Source organism: Coturnix japonica, chromosome 1 (genome assembly GCF_001577835.2).
Source record: "Coturnix japonica isolate 7356 chromosome 1, Coturnix japonica 2.1, whole genome shotgun sequence".
NCBI classification, from domain to species: Eukaryota; Metazoa; Chordata; class Aves; order Galliformes; family Phasianidae; genus Coturnix; species Coturnix japonica.
In genome coordinates this window covers 120,449,397-120,477,184 of record NC_029516.1, presented here as the reverse complement: position 1 = coordinate 120,477,184, position 27,788 = coordinate 120,449,397, and the positions used below count along the sequence as shown (strand labels likewise).

At 41.4% G+C, this 27,788-nt stretch overlaps 1 protein-coding gene across 9 annotated transcripts in view; it reads right to left on the bottom strand.

The window, feature by feature from the left end:
- Positions 1-27,788, bottom strand: part of MAP4K4 (mitogen-activated protein kinase kinase kinase kinase 4) — an 83,617-nt gene that overhangs the window by 30,912 nt on the left and 24,917 nt on the right. For 8 of the 9 annotated variants that reach the window (XM_032441808.1, XM_032441807.1, XM_032441817.1 and 5 more), the window contains exons 3-14: positions 27,605-27,715; positions 24,845-24,935; positions 23,193-23,323; positions 20,881-20,935; positions 18,559-18,637; positions 16,168-16,343; positions 15,409-15,481; positions 14,719-14,929; positions 7,460-7,621; positions 5,284-5,370; positions 4,390-4,629; positions 838-999 (exon numbers count right to left, since the gene is read on the bottom strand). In XM_032441808.1, the coding sequence (XP_032297699.1) occupies positions 838-999; positions 4,390-4,629; positions 5,284-5,370; positions 7,460-7,621; positions 14,719-14,929; positions 15,409-15,481; positions 16,168-16,343; positions 18,559-18,637; positions 20,881-20,935; positions 23,193-23,323; positions 24,845-24,935; positions 27,605-27,715 (1,578 nt within the window). The remainder of the gene's footprint in view (positions 1-837; positions 1,000-4,389; positions 4,630-5,283; positions 5,371-7,459; positions 7,622-14,718; positions 14,930-15,408; positions 15,482-16,167; positions 16,344-18,558; positions 18,638-20,880; positions 20,936-23,192; positions 23,324-24,844; positions 24,936-27,604; positions 27,716-27,788) is intronic. The other variant, XM_032441816.1, reaches the window with a different exon arrangement.

The following is a 27,788-nucleotide window of genomic DNA, read 5'->3' as shown; positions in this document are numbered from 1 at the left end:
GTCTGCTCAAATTCTCCTGTCACCCAAACGAGTTGCAATGCCTAGTCACAATCAGGAACAGGTTTAGCTTGCGCTGTCATCAACTGACTTATTTGGGAGAAAGAAATTCTGCATGGAAACAGACAAACTTAATATAGAAGCACACTTTTAACATAGCATATCTCAACTGCTTGGGTTATTTATAAGTTTTAGACTTCAGATTATTTTTTAAATTCATACTGTAAGTCCTATGAGATATAGTTACCAAGTTCTGGAGGTTTTCATTAGCAAACAACAGGATGACAGCAGTCACATTGCTCAGTGGTTCCAACCTCTTTTTGATTTTCCAGGGGTGGTAACAGAGCTTTATTTAGCAAGTATAAGCCCACTGACAACAAACTTGCTTTTCTTAGTCGTGTCTTGTGGATTTCTTTAAAGCAATGCTTATTCTGCTAAAAAACATGTTTGTTTGGTTTTTTTGTTCCCCAAAGAGCTTAGAAGACTAAATCAGCTCACTTCTTTCCTCAACATTCTTTTTGATAACAAATACTATGCACAGATCAAATTCTGAATTATAGAAGTGTACTGCACCTATGACCAATATTTAGCTGACTATTCCACTCTTGCACAGATAATAACAGAACAACAGTTTTCTTTAAAAACAAAGCAGAAATCTACCCGTTTATCAAATCAGTAAGCAAAACCATACAAAGTTAATCTAGTAAATAAGCTATTTTGAGTGAGAATGTTACTCTTTAAGTAAGACTTTCTCTGTGCCAAGATCTGAAAAAATGAAGGAAACATGTTAGGACTTCTTGCACTTCCTCCAGGCTCACCAATATTTCCCTGGGCACTTACTTGGGGCTCCATTGGCCTCTGCAGGGCAGGCTGAGCAGGTTCTGAGTTTCCATTGGAAAAGGACTCTGATCTTGAAGGCACTGGTGGCTCCAACACTTTGCCCATCTGCTTAGACTGTGCTTCAGGGGAGCCCTGATTAGTTTTTCTAAATCTCTCCTCCACCTAAGAAAAAAATACCAAAAAAAAACAAAACAGGTTATATCTGGAGTCAGTAAAACCAACAGCAGTAGAAGTAAGAAGGTGACTACTCTCTTCTTTTGCCATATAGAAATGAAATATATTTGAGGCCTGGCAGGGTTTTCATCCCTGCAGGTTTCACCAGCAATTTAAGCACAGTGAACTGCATCAAAATGTCAAGCATGCCAACATGGGAAATACATACCAGGAAAGAGCTTACAGTGGCCAGTATGCTGTGAAGTAATAGGAAAGACCTATCAGGGAGCTTCCTGCTGTCTAGACTAGTTAGCACCCATCAGCAGACATAGACAACAAAAGGGATATGTGAAAGTAGAAACAACTTTACAATTTCAAAATACTTTTCCCATTGTTATTCCTTGCTACAAGTAGAAGCCCCACTAACCTAAAGGGAAGTATGTTATTCAGTTATATGCTTTCCTCTGTGTGTCCCTTTGGCAATGTGAGAAGAGATAGATGCATATGCTTCTCTATCTGGTAATACTTGAGGCAGTTCGGCTTTAGGTATGAAGCTGTAGGACTACTCAAACTCTCTCTTATCAGATGGTCCTGAAACAACATCAAAAAGCTGCACTCTGACCTCAGACTGCAGAGAACAGCCCCTGCAACTTACTTCTGCTTCTCAGAGACACGTAGAAGTGACTGTATGCTAACCCAGAGAGTTCTGCGAAGGGAAGACTTTATCAGAAAGTGCAGAGCCCTCAAAAGAATATCAAGCAAGCTCCCCATGCAGAAATGTCACCTCTTTAAAGCCTGTGGCATCGAGAACAAAGAGAGCAGTATGGAGGGAAAGAGATGGAAGGAAGCTATAGGCAGAAAGGAAATATCCTCCCATTTCCCACAATGAGCCACTGCTGGAATCACAGCAGTGTGTGCTGTGCCTTGTAGTCAGAAGAGTGGCCACTGAGGAACACTAAACTCCCAGCACTTTACCAAGTGTTAAAGATGAAACTGGAAGCTGGGGCTGATTTTATTTGCTGAGATGCTGCTCATATGGTCTGCTTTAACTCTTGTACCCAGAGCATGAAACCATTATTTGGGTAGTTTCCTAATTGCTCCTAAGCAATGTTGGCATGATGAAAATATTTCTATATCAAGGTCAGAAGACAGATGTGAGTCTCCAGGACTCCTTAACAAGGCTGCTTTACAAGCCCAACCTGCCTCTGCTTTCCAAAATTAGAGGACAATAACAGTTTGCCAATGGGAGCAACCAGACAAGCTTCTGCCAAGTCCATACAAAATACACCATGTCTAGAGAAATAAAGCAATAATGAAGTCAAGTATCTTCACCATACAGTCATTTTCAATATCATGTCAGTCTCACAGGCCAAACTCCTCTTATCAGTCTCCTTCTTAGGAACAGAATAAGGAAAAGCCCCAAGCCTTTCTGTCTGAAGGAACAGGCTTTCATGTCCCTAGCTGTAAATGACAGGAGGTTTCCTCCACAAAGAACATAAACTGCACAAGCCACGTGTTCTCAAAGACTGGCAAGACATGGGAAAGAGACAGTTCATCCCTGGATAGAAATAATCCCTGTTGCAGTCATCTGACTGTCTGGACCAGAAAACAGTATTAACTTTCATTTCTTGCTCTAAGCTTCCTTCTGTTTCCTAGAGCCAATTTTAGAAATCATCTTCCTTATATACTCATTGGAGCTGGAATAAGGAAAAATAAAGCCCTGGTCATCATTAGACTTAGCCAGAACTGGAAAGTTAGCTAACGCTGGATTATCATCTTGATGGTCAACATCTCAGTGGATGAAGACTTCCTCTGAACTGAAATCTTTGTGGAAGTATGAGGCACAGAATACTTGCTCCAAGTCAGTAATTCATGTCAAAAATTACATCAGCTGATGCTTGCTTTTAAGACTAACTGGTGTCGCTCCCACTGCCAGACAACGAGGTATTATGGCTATACTCCTACTGTACGTTTTAAAAGAGAATATTACATAGCAGACTCCAAGAAAATCTGACTACTAACACATTTTTTCCTTTGCCTTCACTTTATTCTTTCTACCTAGCACGATCATAATAGGAAAAGATGACATTAAAAGAGCTGAGTCAGCAGTTCTGTTAAAGGACTTGGAATCTTTAGTTCTTCTTCTTTTCAACTCTGAAAGGAAAAAGGCAGAGGAAGAATGGAGATGGTTCTCTGCCCCTCCAAAACCCTCCCTCTGGTGGGATAGGAGTGCTGGACCGGCACTACGCTTTCACCAAGGCAGACCAGAAATGAGCACGAGGAAAAGAGGGCGGGTTCCACACCTGCACCACAACATGCTGGACGAGTCTGAACCTCTTCCAGGAGAAATGCACATACCAAATACTTCAGCCAAGAGCAGATGAGATAGCAGACTGTGGTTTATGAAGAACTTGGACAATAGTATCTCTAAGAAAATGAGGTTTTGCTCATCAAGTCCCAACAGCAATACTTCAAAGGCAGTGAAACACTAGTGGACACAGGTGGACTGAAAGCTATTTTGTAATGTTCAACAACCACAACTATTTAATTTTTTTTTGGTTCTTGTTCCAAAATGTATTTACCTAATACCCACACACTGGTGATGAATGCCATTAAGAGTTTTGATCAGCGCTGCCCAATCTAGCAGCTTACAGGCAGCATGATGTCCAAGGGAAACATAAGAAAAGGACTGCTGAAAAAGCCAAGTATGCATCAAAGAGATAGTTACTTGCTTAGTGACGTTGACCACGGACCAGTGAAGGCAGGGGACTATTCACTGAGACAAACAGTACTCTGATGATTTCAGATGGATTTGTGAGTGCCTGAAGTTAAAGATGGAAGCACCACAGAGTTTCATAAAAGCAAGCTGTGATCTCAGCAGGTAAAACTCATCAGAAATGAAACTAACTCACTTCAGGCTTGTACTTATCTGAAGCAAATTTTTAAGACCGTGGGCTAAAGCATCTACAGGTGTTGTGTGCATTCATCCCTTATGGGTCTCCATTTTCCAATTCCCTCCAAATTTCCCCTTTTCAGTACCTGCCAGCAACACAGCCTGACAACTGCATTAGTACTTCCTGTGAAGACACCTGATAAAGTCCAGATGAGATTACCTCCCTGACTGGATTCTTCCAGTATCAGGTCCCCCTCAGTCTGCAGCACTTCAGAAATTCCTTCAACCTTTTACATCTAAAAACAGTCACTTACAATGACAGCAGAAGTAACCAGAAGCATTCCTTGGGTTGGGAAACCAGAAACCAACACTTGAAAACATCCTTTCCCTCAATCACGACACCTTGGTCTCCGTACATAGTGCAGTAGAGCCACAGCTACCACGATGCCAACAGGTGCAGGGATGGGGGAGCAAGTAGCATATTCCTCTCCATGAGCAGGACTTACCTCACGCGCTCTTTCAGCAGGTTCATAGTGGGATTTTGGCTCAGGGGCATGATAGCTTTGTTTATTTCTTTCCTGCTGCTGCTGCTGTTGCTGCTGCTGTTGTTGCTGCTGCTGCTGCTGCTGCTGCTGCTGCCGCCTGTGATCATGCTGCAGTGACAGGAGGTAGGCTTGCTCCTGCTGCAACTGGCGTTGGAGCCGCTCTGCCTGTCGATGCTCCTCCATCTCCCGCCATCTGTATTCCTTTGAGAGAATGTGTGAGTAATTCAAGACATGGCATGGAATATATGGTAGACATGTTCCTATCCATCCCATTAAAACTGGACATTTCTGGTTGCTGTTGCTTTATTTTTTTTATTTATTTCATTGTTAAAGTGTAACCAAAAGCTAAGCTGGATCAATATGACATGCGTCTCATGTTGGGAAAGCTGAGAATATACTGCTACGCTTCACATGATTGGAGAATTATGTCAAAACTGATTTTTGTTAAAAGAAAAAAGAACAAAGTTACTTATACTAGATTCAGTGTAAGTTCATAAAACAATGATTTAGAACAACACTAGGCCATTGTATCCTGGGGTGGATTTACATATCATGTGTGCTTTTGATCTGCAACACAAGCACTCTAGTTCTTCAAGGTCTGTTCAGAAACTCGACCGCCAAACCAGAACTGTTCCACTTTAACATAAAGCCTCCTCTTACAGCCCAGAAAGCAGTGTGACCACACAGCACTTCTCATATGTGCCTGTCAGCCCACGACGCTAGCATAAATGGCCTTTTAATCAAGCTCCTTTGTTGTCATACTGTCAGTGCAGCTGTGCCCGACTGAGGGAAGCCCAGGACTGGCCAGATAAATGGATCCTATAGCTACTGAACAAAACAGATACAGTGCTTTACCAGTAACATGGCCTGCTCCTGGAGCAGCTGCTGCTGTAGAATTTCCAAGTGCCGCTGCTCCTCTTCTAGCTGTCGCCTGATATACTCCTGTCACATAGAAATTACCCAGCAATGAATTTATTCAAAAGGAATGCATCAGAACCCCCTGGGTGGCACACCGCACGCTACTTCCCCAGTTCAGCTTTAACGAGAAACGCACTTCAGGGTGGATTAGTGCCTGCAGAACAATTTAGGAAGCCCTGTCTCCTGAGCATCGTATTTTGGCCCCTTCCATTCCGAAATTTGGACTCCTGCAAATGTTGCCAGCATGAGCCAGAGCTCATTTACATATTTTGGAAGTGATTTCAAGAAGCAGCACAATGCACTTGAAGGTTTTGGTAAAGTTAAAACACAGCAAGTCTGACTCAACACAGCCAACACAAAGTCACATGCAAGTTGGATTAAACATTAGTTTGTTGCACCGGTGCGATGAACTGTTAGCAACAGCTAGAGCCAGGCTTAGTGCGGGCAGAGCTGGTGCAAGCTCCCCACAAAGGGGCTCTGCCAAATGCAGTTCAGCCCTGCCCTGCCTTCTCCCCTGCCGCCCTCACCAGAAGCTTCTCCTGAGCAGACGCTGCCAGCCTTGCTGAATTATGCGATGAGTTATGACACAAACAAACATCCACCAGGAAACAGATATTAGAACAAACTCGCTCGCTCTTGCGATCTAGCTGTCTGTTCACCTGCAGCCTTCACAGCTCAAGACATTTACCTGCAGCTTTGCCTGACCCCCCTACCACAACTCAAAGTCTGAAGCACCAAACCCAAGCTGGTAACATCCTATCATGCAATTAATGGAGATACGTAACACATGCATGCACGCACACACACACGCACGCACACACACAAGCACGCATATGTATACAGTGTATGCATAAAGAAATTAATGGTTCAGAGATACAGTGATGGGAGCTATAGAAAGTCTTGCGACAGACTGATGACGTCCACTATATGGTCATTACGCACACTGGCTGAGCCGTCATTTAGAGGAACAAAAATTCTAAGAGAGGACACGTCTTCTCTCTTTTAAATAAAAAATAATTTGTAGTCGTTTGACCGCATCAATTAACCATTTGTCATTATTGGCACTGTGCGTAATTAGCATTTCAACAGTTTCAAAAGCAGCTGGGGGAATACCCGGTGTCTGCCCAAAAGCAAATTGCTGTGCTGTAATTAAAGATTTTCCATATTTATTCCCATCGGTTAGTCTTCTTTTGACTCAAAAAAATCTTTAAAACACACGTAAACACAATAAAATTCCCCAGTAATGTGATCATCAATGATCTCAGTGACTTTATGTAAGAAAAATTAGGTATGTCAGGCCAAAACCAACACTCCTGAAGGTAATGGGAAAGTTAAAGATCAGTCTCCAGGAGAGCAATTTTGGCTTTTTATTTGAGATCACAGTAATGCAGAGTAATTATTACCTTGATTATCAACCCGATTAGAGTTGTAAAGTAATTTTTAAAACACCAAGATTCCATGCATAAATTCAGCAGCTCAATTTCATACAGTTTCAAAGGTTTCTCACCTGTACTTTCAATGCATTAAGAGCACGCTGACAACTTAAGATATATTTGCTGCCTGAATCGGCATAGATTATTATACTTGATTTTAAATAAAGTAAGATTGCATATTTAACTGTATGAATTTTAGAAAGGAAAATCGTCTGCAGCTCAAAGGTCCCATCACAAATTCATAGAATTCAAAACTTATGAAGAAACTCTGACCCACTCTGGGTGCCAGAAATTGACGGGCAACAGAGCTCTCAGAGGCCTCTTGAACATGGGGCATGTCCTTCAAGAACCACAGATACAGCAAGACGAATCTATAAATGGTTTTCAGTCGGTGATAATTTTACCAGTTCTGATGGTTTTTAGTCAAGTCCAGAAACATGAGCTGAATTTAGAGTAACAACCATAACAAAAGGTCTTTTTTGAGGGAATATCGAGGCTGCAAGGATTTTTCATAAAGCCCTACAATCTGTGTTAGTGTCTTTGCTGTCAAAGACAACAAAGATGAAAATGCCAGCATATGGCTGTCTCTAGACTGTTTTAGCCTTATTACTTTTTAGAAAGTAAGATTAGAATCTAGAAGAAACCAACCTATTACATATATATCTGTATCATGGACTCACCTGCTCTCTTTCTACCCTCCTCTTTTCCTCCTCTGCTCTTCTTCTCTCTTCCTCTTCCTTACGTCTCCTCTCCATTTCTTCCAGACGTCTTTTTTCTTCCTGTTCCCTCCGCCTTTGCTCACGCTCTTGTTGCCTGCGAGCTTCCTGTTCTCTTCTTTGTTGCTACAAAAAGGGAAAAGAAACCACAAAGTTTTACTTTTGTTGTTATCAAAGAAAGAGGTGGGGTTGTTTTCTGCTGGGAAGAGAGGGATTTACCAGGACCGGCAAGCTCTGCAACTGAGTGACAAAACATCTTATGCAAGTGCTCCATCAAGAAACTAACTTATACCTAGCACAAAACTACCTTTAAAAGCATCACTTATTCCCCTGGGTTCCGTATATACAAAGTCACATACTTTATTCTTGACAGTTGTGGTGTGGAAGCTCACCCCTGCTCATCAAAACAGAGACTCACACTGAAATCTCAATCTTTGAGGAGCTGTTGAACTTGAGTATAAAGCAGAGGGACAGTTTTCTGGGCTTCAAGACATTACCTATAGCTGTTTCTAGAAGGAAACGATCAGCGCCACTGAAAGTCAAGTGAGAACCATCTGAGCTTTTGGTAAGCAGCTTCTCTTTCAAAGACTAGTGCATGGTCTGCTAAGAATCTGGTGGTGTTGGGTCAACAATCAAACTCAATTTAATGTACTGCCCAAAACTTTGCTCAACAGAGAATGAAGGCTGACCAACAGCACCTCAGCCCCTCCCAGAACATCAAAAGCACCTATATGTTAAAGACATAAAAGAGCTGAGTTCAGCTTTTATGCTTCCACAGATAAGCTTCCACACATGACCCAAATGCAAACTGGTGCCCATAAGTCTGCTCAAGTCTGAAAAGAATTTGGAAAACAGTTCTAAAAAGCATGAAACAAGTCATTTACATCCAGATACAACCACGTATGACATTCAGAGAAGACATTTTAAATGTCCATACAGTCGTGACCAACTCTTCCAGCGCTTCTGCAGAAGCATCCAGTTCATCCACCTACCTCAAAATCCCAGGCAGCCTCCCACAACTGCCTGAGTGTCAAAAGGACCCAGCTGTCTCCTGTTCAACTATTTCTCTACTTCTTTTATTAAAGATTTCTACAGTACGCTAAAAAGCAGAGAATTCATTTAAAGAAAAAAACCACACTCAGATTTAATCCCAAATTTAACAGTAAAACCCTAAACCCACTGATTATTGCTTTTTACATTCAGATTAATACAATAACCACTTTTTTTTCACTGACACAAAGCTGCCACAGATTGACCAGTTTAAAGCACTCCACGCAGTCTCGCAAGAGCACTCTGATTAAGACTTTTTGGGGTTTCATAAATCCATAAATCGTTATAGGTGTGTTTTCCACTGAACACGCTTTGCTCACTGAATGAGCAAAGGCCAAACTACACTCTTTGGGTTACTTGATGGAGTTGGGATGTGCTCTTGCACATCCTCTCCTAACTAAACATACCTACCAGTCTTTCCTCTCTTGTTTAAGGAAGCTCTCTTCAATGAAAATAGATACAGAAATAGTTGGAGTGCTGCAAGGCAGCTGTCAAACACAGTGCATTTCATAGGTTTCACTGCTCTCTCTCCTTCATTTCAATGTATAAGAGATTAAACAGGCACTTTTATTTCTGAGTATACACATCTGTGTCAAACAATTTCTATATTTAAGTCAACATATTCAAGTGCCTCTTGGCTAATCAAGTCTGACAGGCTCTTTGTTTAAGAAAACTAAGATACGAAGTGCAATAATTCTGTTGCCCTGCGGATGTGAGAGACAACACACTGCTGGCTGCTTAATATGCACATTTATCAACTCAAACACTTCTTAAACATATGAAGCCTGCCTAACAACATTGTGCTGATGTTGTCTAGTGGATACACTGCACATCTTGTGATGGCATCATTCTTCTTACAAGGAAAATGGGCAGAGTTTAGGTCTTTCAGACAACACAAATTCATCGCTTCTTGAACCAACAAAGGAACAGTCAACAATAAATAAACTGAACTTAGTGATATAAAAACAAGTTACAAATTAGACTAAGAGACAGCTTAGTCTCATTCCCCACGGCATCATGAAAACAATATCAATTGTTAAATTGATAAAATTAAATAAGATTTTTAAGCCACTCGAACAATACTGCTAACTTGGCAGCTGAATATTTATTATCCAGCAAAATGTATTTTTTTTTTATTTTTTATTTTTTTTTAAAGGCAGATTTTCTTCCACCAATGTGAAATTAAGTCAGCTCCCCAAAATACAAACACGTTATCGTCTAGACACTAAAAAGCGCGGGGAGATGGCATTTCAGTGCATTGCTTCTGCCTTCCCTTCAGAAATCCCTTCAACCCAGTGCCATGCAGGTGGAAAGCAAGGACCTGGCACCACATGCACATTCATAAATATCCTACACCATCTGTTTATTCTCAATCCCAACTGTAGGAGAAAAAATTCCCCTTTCTTTGAGCACTGTCTTGAAACCTGAGCACTGGAACAGTGACTGCTAACAAAGCAGAACTGACCTAACAACCACAGGAGAAGGAAATCCATGGTGACAAGCAACTGTTGGATCCAACTCTACATTTTGTCAAAAGTAATGGCAAAAGTGGTTCGTTGCAAGCTGTTTTTGACCCAAGATGGCTTCAGGAGCAGACCTTTAGGTGACTTCCTACCATGTTTCTGTTGGCACAGCACCTGACTGCCTTCAATAATCCTTCCACAAATATAAAGCCCTGGCCACTGAGTTCCTTTAGCTTGCCCCGAGGAAAGAAAAACCACTAAAATCTGTGGCCTGAGTTAAAACTAGTGTCAGTTCTGTTTCCAGAACTTGGACTTCTGACTTTAGTAAGTGTGGTTCTTAGATGCTGTAATTTTTATCATACGCTACAGAAGCACTGCACTACAGCGTTTGCAGTTCTAGTGCAAAACACTGTTCTTCTCCATACTGAATAGGTAACAAGTAAATATCAGGATTCACTGAAATTACGGATGCATATGTCTTCTGTAGATGGATGTGGTACTACCGGTGTTCAAGACCAGGTTGGACGGGGCCCTGGGCAACCTGATCTAGTAAATGTGTATGTTTGGTGGCCCTGCTAGGCAGGGGGGTTGGAACTACATGATCCTTGAGGTCCCTTCCAACCCAGGTCATTCTGTGTGATTCTGTGTGATTCTGTGACTTCCCTACCCACATCAGGTGAAAATTTTATTTTCAAAAAAGTAATCATTACCCAGAAGGTAAGTATAGAAACTATTTAAAGGAATACCAAAGATAATGAAACAGACTTTCTATAGAACACATGCAACCCCAAAGTTTGTCACTAGAAACATGCAGAGACATAAACAACATACAGAAAACATAGTGTAAATGTTCTGGCTCTTTAGCTGGCTTTAGGGTGCATTTAAGATGATCTCATAGCGGTACCCTACACCTCCATGCTGCAAGACCATGTAGTAGAGTATGATTTACCAGGAGGGGGCAATGCAACTACATACGCAGTTGGTATTTACCAACAGATCTAGGACCCAGTTCATACTATGAAATGCCTAAGGTGTATACAGACCTCCTAATTTAATATTCATAGAATATTATTACACTGCCTTATTCACAGGTAAGGCTGAGAAATATATATGCTAATAATTTATTCCACAGAGAATTGGGAAGGCTGGTATCAGCTTAGGAAGAGGCTTATTAAGATTGATAGAGGGACTTTTGCTTTGCTCACACAACAGATAAGCTAGATGTAGAACTTCTCACTCAGTATCAGTCCAAAGTGCAGGCAATTCAAATGAAGTAGATATGAATAATCTCCTCTTATGTAAAAGAAACAAAGCTACGGCAAAAATCACCTGCGGGTATAAGTACATTAGCATCTTAGTTCAAATCAGGAGTGCTCTTTTGAAGTGCATCATCCAATCGTCTCCTCTTAGTAGGTTTTGTTTCATATTTTAAAGAGGTCTCAGTGCCAACCACTCCTTTTGGATGAAATTAAAAGGGCAAATGTGCTCCAACCACAAATAGGCAGGCAGTCTAGACCTCAGCTAATCCAAAGCAATTCCTCTTGTCTTCAAACACTGGTAGCGAAGTCTTTGGGTCCTTAGCACTCTAATTACCAAGCTTCACAAATCTGTTTCTACTGGAGCTATATCCTAACACCCCAAGAACATCCATCTTAGGTTCTCATAAGCAGGAAGATCATTTCATCTGGTTATCTTTACCTGTAGAGGTCCACACAGAATGGGATTCAGAACGGCTAATTCTGAATTTATCAAACCAAACTCAGTTCTGCAAAGTACAAACTCCAGTGCCTTTCTGTGTGCATCACACTGAGCACTGGTATCTCCATATTGATTAACAGAAGCATAGACACCTGTTAGAACAGCCTAGTACAACTCAGGTTTCTTGTTTTAACCATCCACGTACTCATTTGTCATATAGCTGATATTTATGCAATGATGCTTCATGCACATTATAAAGTGGGGTGAGGAGGAAGAAGAGCAATCCTCTTCTCAAAATGTTTCAAGTAATTTCCGGCACTTTGACTATGCATAATTTCTTCCTCCTAATATATAAGTGATAAGGTCCCTGCAACAGTGACTTTAAGTCACATTTATGCCATTTACAAAGCAAATCTTTTTCTCTTACACTACTGAGAATTACAGTTTTTAGTAGGTGTCCTCAGCATCATTTCTGTTGCAGTCTTAGTCAAAACCATTTAGGCTCTGTGTCAGCATTGTAAGAACAAGCCGTGAGTTTTAATTTAGGAAGAAGGAGACAAGTAACTAGGCCAGGGAGATTATCTAATGCATAGAATTCCTTCCAAAGAATGTCAAACAGGTATACCCAAAACATTTGCAGTACGCAACCAAAAATTACAAGAAAGCAGTGCTTAGTAATAATATCCAAAAATTTATACAAATCCAGAGATTCAATAACCAATGTTAATCATAACTCACATTACCAAGCTTCTCATTGTTTACTGGCTTCATCAAACACTGGGTGAGTTAAGGACAAAGTGACAACATTTCAGTATTTTGGCCTTCAATTGTGTCACAACACTGATGTTTATCTAAATATGTGTCTGCTACCCTTCCCCCATCTTAAAGACCTTGTTTTGGCTGATGCTTTGTTAAGAATCACTGGGGAACATGCATTTTTTCCAACAGATGATCCAACAAACTAAGTGAGCTGGTGTTTTTTTTTTTCCTTTTTCCTAAGTTCTGAACCCATTTTTAATTCACTTTAAGAACTCCCCCACCATCACATATAAAAAGAAACCTTTAGAGCTCACCACTCATATTAATGACTTTAAGGGAACCAGGCAGATGTTACAGTCTCAATAAAAGGTAATAGCTTTTTTCTTTCAAACTCTCCACATGGTTTCCTGTATAACCTTATTCAGTAATACATCAACCTACATTACACGATGTCTTGTGGTTGCTGAAGTTGTTAGTTCGACCTTGTATTTTAAGAAGCAGCAAGACTGTTTTAAACACAACTTTGAGATAATTGCCTTTGCTTTCAGATGCTCAGTAACTTATGATTTCTGCAACCCCCCAGTAACATTCAGCCCCGTGCAGCAAACAGGCATATTGCTTTGTTTCCGTTATTAGCAGCTGCATTTCCTTTACTTTAAAATGAAATTCCAGATTTTAAAGTTTGTACTGATTACTAAAGTTAAATGGCCTAGGTAATTTAATTGTAATACCCCTCCTCAGCAAAGAACTACTCCCCAGAGAACCTTAGACAATTAAAGAGGCATTTAAAAGAACTTACTGACTCCCAAACTAAGCTCAAGCTTCGAGCAGAAGTGGTATCTCTCACCCACACCTGATAATACACATTTTTTAAAGAACATTTTCATGTTGTCCCCTTGTTTTCTTTTTATAGTGCCTTTTTGTTATCTGCTCCCCTGCAAAATTGCTACACAGCCAAAGTCTAAAAACAGCTGTATGAGCAATGATGTTTATCTTGGCAGTCTCAGAAGGGTGGGGAAGAAAGAGAGAAGAAATGGAGTTTATGTCTCCCCCTTCTCCCTCCTCCTGGCTCTATGTGTGGCTGAGCATTTGCTACCAGTTCCTTCTTATAAAAGCACTGAACTCACTGGCACACTAAAAAGGAGGGATAAGGAGCATAGCGTGACCTGGAAAGCCATTTGGAATTTTCTGTTATTTGTTACATAAATACATCACATGAAATTTGAAGTCAGGATGCAAATTAACATTTGGTACTGGTTGCCTCCTTGTTAAGCATTACCAGGGTTTGGAAAAACAGACTGGGTGTAGTTTTTTCACCATTGCTAAGTGAACAGTAGAAATAGTGACTCAAATAAGAGGTCATTTAAGGACAACTGGAGTTTGATCCTGCATTTCCTGCAGAGCCATATGATTGGTTTAACTGCAGCTCTCATGCCCAGATTTGACTGAAGAGCTGTTCTGAAGAGCTGTTTTGAAATCTTTTACCCGCGAAGCTCATGTTGACTACTCCATCCGTGTAGATATAAACACACAGAAGATCTTATGAGACTAAAAGTACAATGCAGCAATACTTTACATGTTCATTTTTTTCCCCCCTAATCTCCAGGTTGCATATGCAAACGGCATACCTGCCATAATACAAAAGTGTGATTGAAGTATTAATAACTTTTGTACAATCGTAAATTTAGCATTGATTTTTAAACCATACTTATTAATCTGTGTCACTTTTAGTCACTATGCTACTATGTGTGAGGGAACGGTATATGAAAAAATGGGTTTCTACCTAACATGAATGAGTGTCAAACGCAGCTGCTTGAGAAAGTTTTCCAGTGAAATTCTAAGCCATCACGGCCTCCCAAAAATCATTTTGATGCACTGCCCAGTTTAAAAAAATAAATCTGCATGGTAATGATGTCTCTTGTTCTCTGCAGCTACCCTAAGTCTAGACACGTTGCCTCTTCTTTGGAACAGAGACCAAGGCCCAGCCTTCCTCAGATACTTTCAAACAACTAGGACTTTGACTCCTTTTGCTTTCACAGGAGCTCCTGGAATTTCAATACCTTGGAATACTGCTCGCACTCATGTAGGCAGACTTAGGTTTAAATCTTCTGTTCTGCATTTGCCAGTGATTTGTACATTTTCTTTCCTGAGACGTTCTGGGGCTACAGAGAACTATTTCTATATGGACATGGGTACGGGAAACACAAGTGGAAGAGGGGCTCTTGCCCCCAGGCTCCAGTCTCCTGTCTCTACCTCTTCCAGCCGTCTCCTTTGCTCCTTCTGCTGCTCAATGCGTTTCTGTCTCTCTGCCAGTAGCTGCCTCTTGTACTCCTCCTGCTCACGGAGCTGCTGCTCCTGCAGCAGCTGCTGTCTCCGAAGGGCTTCGGATCGTTCCTTGTTTTCCTGCTGCAGCCTCAGGAAATCACGTCGGAGGGTTGACTCTCCAGGCACATTGACAATGGAACTGCAACAAAAGGAAGTTGAGGCCTCTCATACAAAAAAAAAAAAAAGAAAAATCTGATGGGCCATTAAATACCTTTTCCAAAGCAGGGAAACATTAATAAAATATATAATGATGTTAAATTTTAATCTCATTTCTTTCAAAACGACACTGGATGCACATCAAATACACTCTCTCAGTGGAAGGCGTGAAATGAGGCCAAGCGAAATATGGACCAACTCTGACATACTGGAGCCCCTGACCAATCACATTTGCCATAAAACTCCTTCCATACAGAGCTCTCTGGCTCTAAGCCATACAACAGGGAGCTTTAAAACCTTCAGCAGTCACAGAAGAGGCATTCAAACCCTTTGGGTGGTTTGTGTGGCTTGTGCATGCATTTAATAGAATACAGAAATGTAGCATGCTCCTGATTTACAGTCACAGGCATTTAGACTTGCTTAGCATGGACTGCTCAGAACCCTCTAAAGAGCAATCATTACCTTGGCTCTCCTTCTTGTTCAGGCACTTCCTCCTCTTCTTCCTCACTTCCACTATATTCATACTCTGTCTCATCTAAAGGAAAGAAACAATGACCTTTATAGTGCTTATCTTTAATTTCAGGATAGTGCAGACTTGAAACAGTGCCTTACTGAACCAGTTCCTAACGCCTTAAGTGAGAAGGTCCATCTCAGACCCCAGGATTCATTTACATGCATATACAAGCCCACCTTCCCACACAGGTAGCAGCAACACAGTACTTTGCAATAAACTTCTGGCATGAAGTGTCTGAATGACACCAAGTTCTGCACATAAGACTAAACAGCTGGGGAATCTTGGCACCACCAGAACAAAGAGAATAGGCTGCCTGAGACATTTGCTTCATATGTCTCAAGATGCATCACTTCTTGAGTTTGAGTTATGGCATCATTCCAGAAATGAATCTAACACAGAACAAAAAAGGGAAAAGCATATATGCCAATATCCTCCTGAATGTTTTTTAATGTAAGAGGCAGCAGTTCATAAGGGAGTAAATGCAACTTCTCTGAAAACGAGATGCTTGCACCTGGTATTTTCTCAGTGTAATGACAGAACAAAACTCAAGAACTTGCTGAGAGTCAAGACATGTATTAAAAAAGAACCTCTCATGGGTATGGGGCTTTTTTTTGAGCTTTTCTAGCGGTGAAAATTTCGACCAAAAAGCAAGACAAAAATACCTATTCTTACTAATTTGCAAGACTGGACTTTCAGAAGCTGCATACCTTTCTCTCCTCTCTTCTTCCTGGTCCTGTCTATATGGTCCTTAAGCTGGATTCGGACTTGTCTTTCATTTGGTTGGTCACGTATAAATGGATGTTTCAGTAGTTGCTCTGTAGAAGGTCGCTGCATGTAATTCTTCACTAGACAACCTTCTATAAAGCTGAAAAACTTTTTCGACCTGAGAAAGCAGGAAGGAGAAAAAAAAGCAAAACAAAATGAGATTATAGCTGCAACTCAGCTCAAACATCTTTTCCCATTCTTCCCCAAGGCCCAACTCCTTTCCTCAAAGAGCATCACATCCAAGAAGATGGTAAAAATGCCACCTGAAAGTGTGCCTCCAAAACAGAGCCAAGCATGCTCCAGCTGAACACCGGGCTGGGCGGACACAGGGCAATGCCAACATACCTGCAGTGCTTTGGCACAGCCTTGCAGAAATGTGCCCTCTTTCACAGGCATAATTGCCCTGAAATGCAGGCTATATTAGTGAAAGCAAATCATGCAAACCCAGCTCTGCTACTTCTGGAGCTGAAGCTGGCTTGCATCCAGCTTGCTTGGAGCACAGGCAGGGCAACTCTGGTGTGTCTCCACCTGCCCATGCTATCTAAGGGCATGTCTACTTCAGACGAGCCATGAGGAAAGCCGCAAGAGTTGCTGCCAACACTGCACTAATGCAAGCAGCACCATGCATGCTGCTGCTTTTACAGGCACCTGGGCTCACTGAAATGGGTCTATAATAGCTCAAACTTATTTATTTTCTACCCGAAGACCCACACAAAGCAGTTCTCACAGAACAACATGTGATACTGAACAATGCTGTCCATTCAACATCAGCACTTGGGGGCAGATTCTCACTGGCACAATTTAAGGGATATAAACTGAACTGAGTTCCTCCTGCACACTGCGTGACGTGACAGGGAATGGATGTCTGTCAAGCTGGGGCACTGCCATTCTCAATCTGCACTTAATCTGAACTCTCAAAAGAAGATCTCTCCAGACACAAGTCACCAAACAAGCTGCTCTGCAAAATGCCAGCAAGGAAAATGTTCACAACTGTATTTTTCACCATTTGGCCTATTTTCTCATAACCTGATACTGACTGCAGTAAATAACAACAGTTGAGTCACGGCATCCCTGGATTTGGCCAGATTCACTTCTTGATTGCTTGGTGCTCTCAAGAAACTCCTGTGCTTGGGTGGCAAATACTTCTATTAACTGGTTAAATGCAAAATCAACAATGGTTTCCATCCATTGCTTCACTTTCCTAGTGCCACGTAGGAGGCTGAATTCAAGGTAACTTCACTTTTCTCTGTTATTACTCACACTTAGAATGTTATGACTCTGAATAGAAAGGAATGAAAAGGTTCATGAAACATTCGTACAAACACTTTAACACTTGCAGAAACCAGATTTGAAAGAGGGAGTGGGATACCCTGACAGCATAAGTGCATAAATAAGTCAACCCAGGCAAAGACCAAGTTCAGCAAGCGAACCAAGCTCATATTATGTCGATTTTGAATAGGCAGGCAAATCACTATTTTGACAGGATCACAGCATCCTGCGATCACATTCAATCCATACAAAACCTCTTTCCAGGGAGTATTTTCATTTCATACATGCCAGTTATAACCAGTAACTGTGAGGAAATCCTCCGATACTAATGGATTCTTCTCAGCTGGCAAGAAGTGTGCACTCAATTTCAATCGTTTACAATAATTACAATAAAAGCCTTCATTACTTTTAATAGCTCCTTTCAACTTAGCAACTAGTACGCCATAGTGCTGCTCTGCTTCTGTGTTTTGATACATCGGAGAAAACATAGTGCTTATTAAGAGTGCTGCAGGAGTTTATTTGTTAAAATACAGTTCTATTTGTCACTTTAATACTGATGCTGCTCTGTCGAGAAAAAAAAAACAAAAACACTTCATTCTTATTTTCACAAAATTTGGTACCATATCTCTGGGACAAACAGTACTAAACAAACAACGCATACTTTTTATTGTACGTGTTGATTCAATGGCACGGGAGACAGCAACAGAGTGATTTTAGGTAATAAAGTGCCTTATGGTTCTATGGAAGTAGTAACAGAATGGTAAGCACTGAGACAAAATACCATGGCTACAACAGAATCATAGAATTACCCAGGTTGGAAAAGACCTTGAAGATCATCAAGTCCAACCACAGCCTAACCATAGTATCCTAACTCTAACAACCCTCTGCTAAATCATATCCCTGAGCACCACATCCAAACGGCTCTTAAACACATCCAGGGATGGCAATTCAACCACCTCCCTGGGGAGCCTATTCCAGTACTTGACTACCCTTTCTGTAAAAAAGTGCTTCCTAAAGATACAAACATAGATAGAAGATACAAGCAAGAGGCAACGTATACATACCATTTCTTGGATTTTAACCGTGGCGGAGGGTTTCTGGGTATCAGAAAGAGTGCCCTCATGGGATGCATGTCACAGAGTGCTGGAGGACAGAAAACAAAACCAAACACGAACATGTAGGCATCTGCTTAGCTGCTCTTTGTCAATACTGTGGCTTCAGCTCCCAAAGACATTCCCACAATCCCCACCACACATGCAGGAATTGCAGATAGCAACCCAGCCAGATGGAATTTGACCAAAATAACAATTCTGCAGCTCAACGTGCTAAGGGCAGCCCCAGAAATCAAGGCACAGATTAACCTTTAGAATAAACCACAATGGGAACATTTGTGCACAGCCCTCCTCCATTTCCAAGATATCTAACTTAAGTTTTGCTCAAGAGAATACTAAAAGACAATGATAACAGAAAGGAAGTAAAACAGTTACTATTACATATAAATTCTTCAATTGCCCTCCTCTCCCATTACACAAACAATTAAAGCAGGATGCCCCATTTTCCCTCTCCAGACTTGAAGCTTTTCTGTGTTCCCAGACCTGCAGATTTTGAAACATGGAAGTGTCAATATAGGGAAAAAAAGTAAATAAATAGAAAATATTCCCTGCAGAACTGCAATGTAAACCTGAACTCCCTTAATTCAGAAGGAATGGAATCGGAGTCTGGAAGTTCTGCTGGACAATATTTCCTGCTGCTCTGGAGCAAAAGTGCCATGGCAGAGCTGACAGAGCAGGGAAGGAGGCTGCCCAAGAAAGGAAACTGAAAGCAAATCCTCCATTTTGATTATCTTCCAATGGTTGACCCCTTGCACCACCAATTCCAGCTCCACTGATCACCACAGGAAGAGGTAATGTCTTCCACGCATTAGAAATTCAGGACAAACAGGATGATAGGACATGATAGGAATCCAGGTTTCTGAGACAAGAGGCCACAGTGCTGGTGGAGAAGGCTCTTGGATGCCTGTGGATTTTACTAGATCACCAAGTTTAAGGGCAGACTTTTCAGCTGCCTCTCGAGGAGCAGGAGGCAGACCCCACATACCAGTGGACAGTCCAAAGCAAGAGCTACTTAGCATTAACACAGGATTTTTGCTTACTTTCCAAATGTCCCTTTTCCGATTTTACATGAAGAGGGGGCCAAGCTCTGCTTCAGTGTGAAGATGGAAAAATATTCCTGCCCAATTCCAGGCTTACAAAACCCACTGAAACAGCTATTAATTGAGAGCCTCCCAGGCAACTCAACGCTCTGAACAAAAAGGTAGTCCAAAAAGGAGGTCAAGTGGTAGCTCAAATGCTGTTAACACAGGGCTGGCTGAGGTGTCCTGGGAGCAGCTCTCATATGGGCATTCATGCAAACTTGCCATTAGAAAGGAAAAAACAAAACCCAAACCATCAGACCTCCTACAATGTGAATCCAAACAAGAATGTCATGCTTCATTTTATGAATTTTACATTAACAACAGCAACGATCTGGCAGAGCCTGCAAACGAAATGACTGCTTTTTTTCTGCTAGGAAAATGTCAATACTTCATTTCAATGCAGTCATTTCAAGTTTCAAGCTGGGCTCTTGTGTGGTGGTGGCGTTTGTTTACACTTAAAAGGAAATTAATATTGTAGTTTACTCTTAAGTACTTTAGCCGGCTGCGTTTTTTAAATCCAGAGCCAAAGCTGGGAGTGGGGGTAAGAATATTTTCCTCTACACTAAGGATTTTTTCCAGGTTTCTCTCTCAAAAATCAACATCAACTCATGAGTGCTCTCAAGCAGTAAGAATAAATAAAGTTCAGCATTATGTGCTGAAGATGGATTTACAGCTTAAGTCATGTCACTTCCAAGGAAGATCAACACCGCCCACTGATGAGTTGAAACAAAAGGAGAAGCAACATTCTCCTTACCCAGCCTTATAGAAAGGCAACACAGAAAAGATTGCTACAGGTGCTTTTTGCATTACGGTCAGATTTCTCAAGGCTCCACTGTACCTCTCCCTAGCTGAGGTTCCAGTATCCCAGGCCAGACCATACACAAGCTGGGACATCCTTCCAAAAGACAGTATACTACCCGTAGGAAGGAAGCCTGATGTTTGATTAGCTTCCAAAGATTCCTGCTATAGAAATTAAATTACTGCAGTCTGTTCTGCAGTGCTTAAACACTATATCAAAAGTGTTGCTATTTAGGGGATTTTATATTTATAGGGCAGGCAAAACCAAAGAGAATAGAAATAACATGAGGACATTTTCAGAAACCCCAAAACTAGGTTTAGATTACAACAAGCATCTCTTAAGTATACATTTCAGCTTTATTCAGCCCACTGGAAAAGCACATGTATCACTTACGGGGAGCTCCTTCTGCCATTTCTATGGCTGTAATGCCGCAGGACCAGAGGTCACTCTGCATAAAGAGAGACAGACACCATATGTTAGGAGGTGGATTTACTCATTCAGACAGTAAGAGTGCTACTTGCAGAGGCCCTGTAGGTGAGGCTGTAAGGAAATAACACGGTTGTTTAAGTAATAAGCTTCTTTTTTCTTTAACGGTATCACAAAATGTTCCTTGCCATATCATACACATTTATACACAAACGCATCTGCATATTCACACAGAGCATGCAAATGATCCTTCCTAATAGCACATGAATATATTCCCATTAGGACAAACAAAAATACATTTGCCCTAAGTCTAAGTCTACAAAACAACATTATTTTTCCTTGTTCCTTCCTTGTTTACAAAGGACCGAACACTTCCCTGTAATAAACTCACAGAATACACACTTGACATTCCCCCAAGCAGAAGACAAAGAAAACGAAGGACCAGAAAGGATGTGGAGCAAAACCCCAAAACACAGCAAGTCTTTTACATTGTCAAAATCAGCAAATAAACAAGTACAGATTAGTGGAATATAGTCCTTCCTTGACTTATTTTCTAGTTATTGGAAACCAGATAGTAATATAAGCACCTAATGTTACATAGAGGAATAGCCACTACTGCTAAAAAGAAGCCTCTGTTTGCCTCAATATTTGTGGCCAAAGCAAATGTTCCTTCCCTGTCACATCAGTTTTGCTTGAAACATAAAGAAGAATCCTTCAGTGAGAGTCTTTCAAGGCATCACCTCTGGAGAGTGCCCATGGCTGGAAGCTAACTGCACTTGCTCCCGAATGAGACCCAGGAGGCTCAAATGTAGCTGGAAAAGTCCAGGCAAGGAATGAAATCAAGAGATTCCTTATGGGGAAAAACAGTGAAGGAGGTTTCTGAAAGGAGTACAGCCAGTCCCATGAAAGACCTGCTCTTATGAAAAGCAGTGTTTACTCCTGGCAACAATACTGATTTTGAACAAATGAGTGAAAACTGATGAGCAAACAAGCTCTTCTGTACTACAAGCAGAGAATTTCTAACGGTCTGGCAATTTCACTTTCAAGCCCAGCAGGAAAATCATTTCTCTTGGTGCAAACCTTCAATCTAAGCAAAACTGCACAGCCTCCCGGTCTTATGGAAGCTTCAACCATGAATTTTCTAAGGGAAGAATAAAATAAATAACTAAAAAGGACCCCTACAGGGTCCATCAAGAATGATACATGGGTGTGAAAGGAATCCCTTTTCACACTGCTGCTCTCCTAACGACTTCAGCAGAGAGTTCTTCTCCTTTGCTAGATCATCTAATAATCCCATCTGTAAAGATCTACAGCACTGTTTTTATTTCAATGAGCTATTAGATGTAAAAAGTGATTAAATCAAGAGAAACGTGAGCAATTAATCAAAAGGCATAAAAACACCAAATCAAACCTCCTGTGTTTCATTTGTTCCTTTTAATAAGTCTACACATACCAGTATCTAACACTACATCAGTCTCAGCAAGTTGATATTCAGCCCCAATATTCAGTATAAGAGCCTAATTATTGCTTTTCCAATCTCTTCATTGTTTTTCTTGGTTAAAAGTTTGAACAATAGCATTAATCTAAGTGAAGATTTTTTAAAAATCTTATTTTCTCTTCTTTTTCATTCTTTCTGCTTTCATTAAAGCAAGCTGAGAAGTATCTTTAAGACTACAGGATGCTCTGACTGGAGAATTTTAAGCTCTGAATACATATATGTAATATTCTAAATACATATGTAATATATGTAATATTCTTAGGGGTAAAGCAAATACCATCAGGCCAATTAATGGTTTTGCAGTAATTAAATCTTTTATCAAGATGCATATGCATCTAGAAATCAGGAACAGACACAGTGTAAACACCTCCTCCTGCCTTTCACAAGCTCTCCAGACGGTGCATCTATTTAAGGCAACACCTAAAATGCATTGTTCTGGGTTATTACAATAACTGGGGCATATTCAAACACAGTTTATAGTAAAAGCATTATACAAATTGAGAACACAAGCACCTTCAGTTAAACTCTTCTTTCTTTTCTGGCCTTCCCTGAGTACCTACTACACACTGAAGTCTATACCTTATGAAGCTAAGATAGTACAAGGCATAGCAATGAGCCATACCTTGTGCCCCCATAGCAAAAATGTACCTACACAAAACAAAATTACTCTTACAAAGTGTAAGTCACAAAAACTGCTGGCATTCATGGATGTTCATAACGCAGTGATAAGCTATTGTGTATTCATTTCTGTATTATTTTTCTGTTAACATGATTCTCTTACTCTGTAATCATACGTAGCATCTGGATTTTCATCACAGGCAATAACTTCTGGAGCCATCCAGTATGGAGTTCCAATGAAAGTGTTTCTCCTGCCAACTGTCCTGTCCAGCTGAGCGCTCACACCGAAATCCACTGTGAGTGGGAAAAGATTAAAATCAAATCAGAAGGGAAAAATAATGCAGTGACGACTTTTGTATGATGATTTGGAAATAAAACCAGGTGGATATTCCATGTGGGAGGACCATGCTGAAGAGAAACATGATGATTCATACAAAGACAGCCGACTCCTTGTGTTTCACTTGCAATGCGCTCAGGCCAGAAGCTCTCTGGATCAGGACAGATCTGTCCAATCTGTCTGTGAAGCATCACATCCCCAGAAGGGAATGTATGGCCGAAAAAACACCACCTTGGAGGCTGAGGAAGGACTATTCCCTTCCTAACTGGTGAAGCTAAGCACAAGGCTGTCTACACAGGCAGACTTGGCTTCCCAAGGTACCTTCCATGCTATGGGAAAACCACGTGTGAATGAGTCTCCTTTTTGGCTGTCCACCTTTTTCGCTCTGAAGCTGGACAGCAAAAATAATTTGTTGCTCAGTGAACTGCTCTCTGCTCCATAATGCACAGAGCAGATGCATCATAGGAAGGAAAGATGATGATTATTCTGGAGGTGATAACTTTGAGCACATCTGCACATGGGATGCTACAAAGACATTTATCTCATTGCAGGAGATTTTCTCTCCCTTCACTTCTCCTCACTCCTAGTTCCACTGGTGGGATCACATTCACAACAGTGATATATGCCTTTCCACACCAGAAAAACTGTCTCACTAGGAAGGCTGTCAACTTCACAGAATCCATCATTCGAGTGACACAAAGTGGTAGAGTTGAGTTCTGTGGGAGCAATGGCTTAGGAGCTACTGTGCTCCACTTTGGACCAAAAGGAGGAAAGCTCTCCAGAGAACTTCCTCTTCCAGCAGCCAGGACATCTTTCTATGCCTCGTGCTGCAGGAAGGTGTAATGGAAAACAGAAGGGATGTGGGCTGGGTGGGAGGCCTACAGCATGGCTCTATATTTAACCAAAAAAAAGGTGGTGAATGCAGTGTGATGCAAACACAGGAGGTTAAAGTGTGCAGTAACTGGAAGAGGCAGATTAGAGAAAAAGAAAAAGGAGACTGTCCACTTGCAAAGGAGAAAAGAGCCATGGAATGAGCATGGCTTTCTGCAGGCATGGCAAAGGTGGGAATGTATTTTGAACTTCATGCCACTGCTCCCTCAAGAGCACCATCCAGGTCACATTCCTGTGCCCAGAATCTGAACAGCAGGTGCTAGTTTTAATTAAAACCAAATACAGGAGTGATTCCAATCACCTCCCGAGTCCAGGACGAAGGGAATCAGAATGAACCTGTGTCACACAAAACTTAATGTAGACACAAAACCATTCACTCGTTAATTCCGGTAGGAAGACCCCGAGTGAAATGCAACATCTTAGAGGAGAAAATATGTCCGGAGCCTCAATCCAAATGAGAGCAGTGGCAGAGTGTACATGCAAAAGAACACATTACAGGGCTCTTGAAGAATGAAATTAATTTGGGAACATCAGGAAGAACAACAAAGGCTAGATGAATCAGGAAGCAGTTGTGCTTGCCTACTTACCAAGTTTCACTTCTGCATTCTCTGTTAACAACACATTTTGCCCTTTGATATCCCTGTGAATCACATGGTGGGCATGAAGATGTGCCAGCCCCTGCAGTAGGGAAAAGAGAGGAAGCAGACAACATTCAGAGTTAGGCTCTTCGTCCAACAGCAGGCAATCCATGCCTGTAGCCTGTGCTTTGGTGCATGGCTTTGTGCTCAGCAGATACATGCAATGCAATCCACAGGAGCCTTGTAACAGCACACCACCCGCTCAGCTCTCGATAATTGAGCAGGGAATAAGGCCCCAGGTTGTACCCACGCTGTGCATACACACAGCTCAGCATCTACACTGTGCAAACACTTTTCAGCTGTCACTTGGAGGAAGCTCAGCAACCAGAAAGTCTCAGTACAATTATGCTGTGATTGACAGTGGTGTCAGTGTAGTTGGTGACATCCAACATACATTGGATCACACTTAAAAGGAAGGAAAATTTAGTCCAAGAATGAGGCAGAAAGGAAAAAGGAGGAAGCAGCATGATGCAGGTATGTCTTCTGAGATGGAGGAGGGATGGCAATAGGCTGGCATTTATACTGGAGGGTGATGGAATACTGACGGAGAGGGTTTCTCTTATCTATCTTGACCTATCTTCCATAAATATGAAGGCAGATAATTGTTCCTTAAGAAAAAAATTAAATGGAAGAAAAACAAAACAAAAAACCAGAACAGCGAGCGCTGTACTTTCCAAAGGAAACAAAACCTCCTGGCATACGGTGTTTTTTGTTGAGACAGCACCTGGATTCATGCCCCACAGCGTTAGCCATGTGGAGGGAGGGTCGGAGAAGACATATGTTGCATTCTACTCCCTAATGTAATTGGTAAAACAATAGGCAACCCTCTTAGCAACTGCCTGTATTTTGGTTTCTCCTCGGCACTCTGCTTGGAAAACTGCAGTCTCCGGTGGGATCATCTTGCCTGTTTGCACTGCCCTCACAGCCTTCTAATGTTTTATGAAAAATAAAGCAATAGAACCTTTACAGCTGCAAAAGGTTAAGAGAGTAGTGCTTGCTGTAGAGAAATATTTTCTAACACATGTTCTTCATTAAGTGATCATTTATCAGTTTGCCTACATAACCATTGGGCTATTTTCTTTTTTTAAAATCAGTCAATGAGCAGGACAAAAAATATACATCATCCACAGCTCCTCCCTGCTCATGTCACAAGGTAACAAAATGAACGGTTAATGTCCTTGGTACCATTCACTGGCTCTTAACACTAAGCGTGGCCTTAATTTTTCCAAGAATGAAGGCTTTTCTATGGCTTCGCACAGGATATTTTTCAAAGCCTTATGCTACGCTGCCTCAGCCAGGAAGATAATCATATGAATCATATGTTCTCTCTAGAGTACAATCTGATCTTACTGGAAAAATACATTCAGGCTCTTGAAGGGTTAGGATGTGACCAAGGAGCAACAGTTCGACCCTCCTGCAGTCCCCCATGTAAGTTCTCTGATGTCCCTCTGATCACATAGGGATGCATTCAGGAGGCTCTCACCTGCATCTCAACCTGCACAAACCTTTGGCACTTAAGCTCGTTCAACTTTTTGTTACACAAGCTCTCTCTTTCATCACTGACAAATTCAACATCAAATCAGGTTTTGCAATGCCTGTTTGTAATGTGAATTTTGCATTCCTTTTTTCCAGATAATCCAGTTCCTGCTAGTAAACAATTAAGGCCCCTTTTAGAAACGTCCCAATAGAGTGAGAGAACAGGTGTAACGCTTTTCTGAAGTAAAACCTTGTTTCACCTTCTCAGCGAGCATGATCCTACCACCTTAAGAAGATGAAGGCAATCTAACATGCAATACCTCCAGGGTTGCACAGTTGTACTCAAGTCAAGCACAAGACTGGTACTCTGTAATACTGCAGTTAGTTTTCCTCACACTAAAGCATGCTATCCACTTGATAGGAAATACAACCATCAGCAGGTATTCACAACGGTGACTTTTATTCCTTCTAGTAAACAACTTTTGCCAGCCCAAACTTCAACAGCCAAACTCTCTCCCAGCAGCTAGAGTTTGAGCAAGAGACCACAATCATATGTCTCCATCATTTTAAAATATTACCCAGAGTCAATGTGCAATACAAACAACAACGGCATTGATTTATGTGAGAGCTACTGGTGGTTTCCTTTAACATAAAGCCCTCGGAACTTCAGTTTTGATGAGGCAATTGAATAGACACACTGTGTAATGGAGTGGGTAGGAGGCCATTTGTTTTACAAAGAAGCAAGAGGAAAATCATACCAGATTTACTTAGCATGGCAAACATGCCAATTCAAAAAACACTTCAACTGTACCAACTGGAAATCAAATATGAGGCGTAATTAACTAAATGCTTCAGTTTTAGAAGAACTGGTAAGTGGCATCCCTCTTTCTGAGGCACTTCTAAAAAGAGCGTCTTACAGGCACATGGGCACTGTTTCTCAGTTCCTACAGTAGATAAGGACTCTGGTTCTTATGCTGCCTTCTCACGCAGTGCTGCTCTTACAGTACAGCACAACTCACACAGTGCGTGAGCATTTGTAGTCTTGTCCTCACTGCCGGTGTAGGAGGTGGAAGTTAAACGATGCACAGCAGACATCCATCCACTCCTACATGCTCTTCAGACAATGACTTGGCTAACAGGACTGATAGGAACAGTTTCTTGCAGAACCACAAGCTAAGTTACATCCGCAAGATTGCTTCCACGTTTCTGAGTGCAGTGAGCTATTTTCCTTACCCTGAGAATCTCTCTGGAGATGTATGCTATCCAGTCTTCTTTCAGAGTATTCCCTTTCGTGTTCTTCACAAGGTCTGTGATAGAGCCTGCTCCACAAAACTCCATAACAAGCTGCAAAAGAAATACCAGCATGCAATCAGCATTAAACACAGTTTCCAGCTGTCTAGCAAAGTAAAATAATCAC